General features: G+C 39.1%; 1 protein-coding gene across 1 annotated transcript; it reads right to left on the bottom strand.

The window, feature by feature from the left end:
* Positions 1-1,081: 1,081 nt before the first annotated feature.
* On the bottom strand, positions 1,082-2,128 carry LOC123761823 (perilipin-4-like). Its single transcript, XM_045748042.2, has one exon. The coding sequence runs from the start codon at positions 2,126-2,128 to the stop codon at positions 1,082-1,084; it is 1,047 nt and encodes a 348-aa protein (XP_045603998.2).
* Between the last annotated feature and the right edge of the window lie 3,234 nt (positions 2,129-5,362).

Raw genomic sequence — 5,362 nt, 5'->3', positions numbered from 1 at the left:
AATTATGTCGGAAAATCTGACACCATTTAATATATCATACAGACAGATAATAGCTGTGTTGTATAAACAAGTTAACCCATAGAAAACGTAACTTGTAGTGGAATTACCGTCTAAAGAAAACGGGATATCATCACCACATACCATTATAAATTCACCAGCTATTCTGCTGGGAATTATTCTTAAATACATTAGTCTTTGGACTTTACCATCATAAAACATCTCATATAAATTAACTTAATTATCAGTATTAAAGTAGAGTAAATGTGACCCTTCTATCACTTATTGACATCTGGACAATGTAAGCTAGGCGTCAGAGGAAGGAGGGGCAGCCATTGTTATTGTCACCTCCGAGCCGCGTGGAGCAAATTTGGCTCCTATTATATCTGGACAATGTCGGCCAGTAGCGTCAGTAGTATGGAGTGTTAGACATTGACATTGTTATATTAGACCAGAGGCTCACGGGAGCAAATTCGGCTCCTGTTAATTTTACTTGGACGAAGTGTTATGGAAACCAAAGGTGTACCATTATCAACACGCTGTCAACAAATCAAGTTAAGTGTTCTTCCGAAACCCATGTATCTTTCATTTATGGCCATTAATGTCATTATATAGGGTGACCCGGTTAGAGCACGTGGTAGCCTCAAACTAAAGGTAATTAAGCCAGGTCTTCATTGTTCCATGTACAGTATTTTCTCTGATATACCTGTCATATATAGGATTCTGGCTTTACAGCTAGCGCCCTTTTGACAGGTCAAGATGAGGAAGCATGCTTTGTGCATCAGTTACCAGGGTGATGGAAGCTACCTCAAAGAGGGAAAATGTGGTGTCTACACCCTAGTTATACCTGGTGGACTAACCTGCTGTACTATAAGATAAGGAACCTCTTCAATGTATGTAGTCTAATACTGTAGTTTGATTGGCTGCATATATATAAATTAAATTAATATAAACCCCCCCCCCCCCTAATGAGTAGAGGATCGATTTGTGAGATTATGAGATTATTGCAGAAATACAGTCCACTTATCATTATACAAATTGCTATCAAAGTATATAAATTAACGTAAATATAAATTCATATAAATTAAATAAATATAAATCTCACAGGTCGGTTCCCACAGTTATGACAAGGGATGTGTAGAGCCTGGACAGTGTTATATCCAGGGGTGTACATAGCCTGGGCAGTGCTATATCCAGGGGTGTACATAGCCTGGGCAGTGTTATATCCAGGGGTGTACATAGCCTGGGCAGTGTTATATCCAGGGGTGTACATAGCCTGGACAGTGTTATATCCAGGGGTGTACATAGCCTGGGCAGTGTTATATCCAGGGGTGTACATAGCCTGGGCAGTGTTATATCCAGGGGTGTACATAGCCTGGGCAGTGTTATATCCAGGGGTGTACATAGCCTGGGCAGTGTTATATGCATGGGTGTACATAGCCTGGGCAGTGTTATATGCAGGGGTGTACATAGCCTGGGCAGTGTTATATGCAGGGGTGTACATAGCCTGGGCAGTGTTATATCCAGGGGTGTACATAGCCTGGGCAGTGTTATATCCAGGGGTGTACATAGCCTGGGCAGTGTTATATCCAGGGGTGTACATAGCCTGGGCAGTGTTATATGCATGGGTGTACATAGCCTGGGCAGTGTTATATGCAGGGGTGTACATAGCCTGGGCAGTGTTATATGCAGGGGTGTACATAGCCTGGGCAGTGTTATATCCAGGGGTGTACATAGCCTGGGCAGTGTTATATCCAGGGGTGTACATAGCCTTGGCAGTGTTATATCCAGGGGTGTAAATAGCCTGGGCAGTGCTATATCCAGGGGTGTACATAGCCGGGGCAGTGTTATATCCAGGGGTGTACATAGCCTGGGCAGTGTTATATCCAGGGGTGTACATAGCCTGGGCAGTGCTATATCCAGGGGTGTACATAGCCTGGGCAGTGTTATATCCAGGGGTGTACATAGCCTGGGCAGTGTTATATCCAGGGGTGTACATAGCCTGGGCAGTGTTATATCCAGGGGTGTACATAGCCTGGGCAGTGCTATATCCAGGGGTGTACATAGCCTGGGCAGTGTTATATCCAGGGGTGTACATAGCCTGGGCAGTGCTATATCCAGGGGTGTACATAGCCTAGGCAGTGTTATGACCAGGGGCCAGATTCACGAAGCAGTTACGCAAGTACTTACGAACGTGTACATCTTTCCTCAATCTTTGACGGCTTTGGTTACATTTATTAAACAGTTTACAAGCATGAAACTTTCCAATCAAATGTTGTTATTGCTATAAACAGCCTCCTGGTGCTTCGCAGCTCATTAACTGTTTAATAATTGTAAACAAAGCCGCCAAAGATTGAGAAAAGATATACTCGTTCGTAAGTTCTTGCGTAACTTCTTCGCAAGATAACGTAAGCTTTTAAGGGTTGATAAATGTTAATCTTCTTGTTTGAGGAGCTGTTCACTTGAGACAGTTAAGCAAGTCCCAGCTGTGTCTGGATACAAGTGACAGGATGAACAACCCAGCGGGTTTTCTTCCTATTGGGGAGTGCTGTACATTCTGCTATGGCGGTATGTTCACTCACAAGATGAGTGGCGCTGCCCAATAAACTCGCCCCTCGGGGCAAAATTTAAAAAAAAAAAATTAAAATTCTTCGTGAATCAGGGTCATGGGGTGTACATAGCCTGGGCAGTGTTATGTCCAGGGGTGTAGAGAGCCTGGTTGTGTCATGACCTATGTAAGGAAACATCAGAAGCCTAATAGATTTATGCATCCACGCTCAATTTAAAAAAAAAAGAACACAAAATTTGCAAAACAGTAAAAAGTGGTTATAATAGGTTATATTATGCCAAATGAAAGACTCACAACAAACTGTAACACACTTGCAACATTTGCTGAAACACAAACCTTTGCACCCACACATGCAGTGAAAACGACCAGGCCGAAAAAACTCTTTAAAAATTCAGGCAAGTTAAAACTAGATTACGTTTAAACATCCTTGACGATAACGCTCTGGACTAAATTATGCTCCAAATGTGTTAGTAAAAAAAACAAATAATACAATGAACGAAAATGTATAAGGTGAACGTGCAGCTTTATATCGTGCAGTGTAAACGATATAAACCAACTCGATGAAACATACGCTATATATAGGCTAATACAATCTGGGTAATGCTCATCACGTTAAAAGTTCAGATTGTAACGTACAGCATTTGATTGTGTATTTCAAATCAGAAGTGGAAAAAAAGTTTCGGAAAAAAAAGTATCGTACTGAAAATAGCACGTTAAAGAGCTTGGATGTCCAAATTTATTAGGCTCAAATGTCAAGACCCTAAATTTTACCCAGCGTAAGTACCCAGACATGAAGATACTAACCTTAATAAAAAGCCTGCTGACAGCTGAATCGTTCAGTAATAACGTAATACCAGAATCCCATTAGACCGAAACTATTGGTGATAACTACTGAGATGTCCTTGGAACCCGGAGAGTTCAAACAGTAGTTTATCTTGCATAATTGAATTGGAAAACCTGACCTAACTTAATTAATTTCAACTTCCAGTCAAACCTTATAATGTGTCAGTGTACCTCCCATGCCTATTTACATCGGATGATGCAATCGTCAGAAAATATACGAGGAAACTTTTTTCATCTGATGGAATTTCTGTTTGCGTGTGTGTTGCTGCCAATGTAAACTCATTTGTTCGAGGCTGCCAACTCTCCTGTCAAGCACTGCTTTCGGTTGTGATACACCAGCTTGTTCTGTAAATAATTACTTGAAAATTCGTACTGGAAATACAGACATCAAGAGAAAACAGAACATTATTTCACTTAATATAGGTAAAATATAAGTATAGTTTTTATATATAACAAAAATTGTTGTGGGTATTTCATGTGTTCTTGTAGCCTATGCATACAAGAACTTGTTAATTTAATGTTACTTTAAACAAAGAGCTTATCCTGCCACAACATAATGGGATAATTTGGCTGATATAAAAAAAAATGATTTGCACCTTTTAAACAACTTGAAGTCAGTCTTTCTTTTTATTCAGAATTATAAAATAATTTCGAAATTATCTACAATAGAATTGATTAGGAACATTAATAGATAAAATAATATCAAAAGAACTATAATGTGTTCTGGAAGATTGATAATTGTTACAATGTAATATGAGACATGGTATATACCCGTAATGTATTTAATAATAAAATTTATTCATCTATTGTTTGACGGATTTAAAACATTTGGCCGTGTTGATGTCAAGGTAGTACAGTATTAGAAATAATGAATCGAATAGGAATTCAATGTATTAAACGATTGGTCACCATGCTCTACTGAGTGTCAAAGCTGTCTTTATATCAAACGATGAGGTGAAACGATTAACATTTTAATGTAAATACGGCATAACATAATTATGAGAACGCATTATGCCAGAATCTCTATATAGCACTTGTAAGGCATATGAGGGGCAAGGAGCTGTAATACGAAGACAAGGGTAAAAGAACGGTTCCTAACCACAAGGACGATCGGGGATCGAACACCTACCCTGTACGAATAGAGCGTCACTCAACCTACCAACCCAAGTAAATACGTTAGTAATGTCCCCTATGATTCTATATGATATTTTTCAAGAACATATTGCGCTATTAAATACATGAATATTATTTTGCCTTTAGTGGAGAACAGTGAAGCTGTTTCATGGTATCGGGTGCATATTATTGCAAAAAAAATATATATATATTTTTATCAAACTCGGACCATGGAATGTTTTCGTTTATTCAATTAAATTCCACTTAACTCTTGCGGAAAACTACACCTTATCAGGTTACATCAAAGATTCCACGATAGAAACAATTCACAAATGTTTTCGTTCACTCTTAGCAGGTCAATAAACTCTGGGTCGGGTACAAACAACTTCACAGGCGAGCTGACATGTGTCTTGGATAAAGACGCAAAAATAAATCCACCAACAGTTTAAAATTCTGCCTCACAGCTGAGAGTTATTGGGTTTCATGCTGACTCGTAGCAAAATGCGGAGCATGCTGAGCCAGGCCGTGATTCAGGCCATTTCTGAAGACTGCTCCTGCCAGGAAACAAGTGTCTTAATTTCAAGGTCTTTGGTTCCAATTTTGGGTATTCCCTGAACTATCCCAGCTATATGAGGCCGATTCCCTAGTTTCCTTAGATGTGCGCCACATCACTGTTAATGACCATGCTTACTTATGTTGTGATAAGTAATGAATTCAATACATTAAACACTTCATCGTGATAATTTCCATAGTTTTAATATTCCTATAATGGTATTATAACTGTTTTATGGTGTCAAATTATTACATAGCAACGAAAAGTATTTTTATTTTCTAAGCAAA

This window comes from Procambarus clarkii, chromosome 24 (assembly GCF_040958095.1).
Source record: "Procambarus clarkii isolate CNS0578487 chromosome 24, FALCON_Pclarkii_2.0, whole genome shotgun sequence".
Lineage (NCBI taxonomy): Eukaryota > Metazoa > Arthropoda > Malacostraca > Decapoda > Cambaridae > Procambarus > Procambarus clarkii.
Note: the sequence above shows the minus strand (reverse complement) of the source record. Positions and strands in the feature narration are given on the sequence as shown.

Bases quoted from the DNA above. Each gene is read 5' to 3' on its own strand.
- LOC123761823 (XM_045748042.2), bottom strand. From the start codon at position 2,128: ATGTACACCCCTGGATATAGCACTGCCCAGGCTATGTACACCCCTGGA.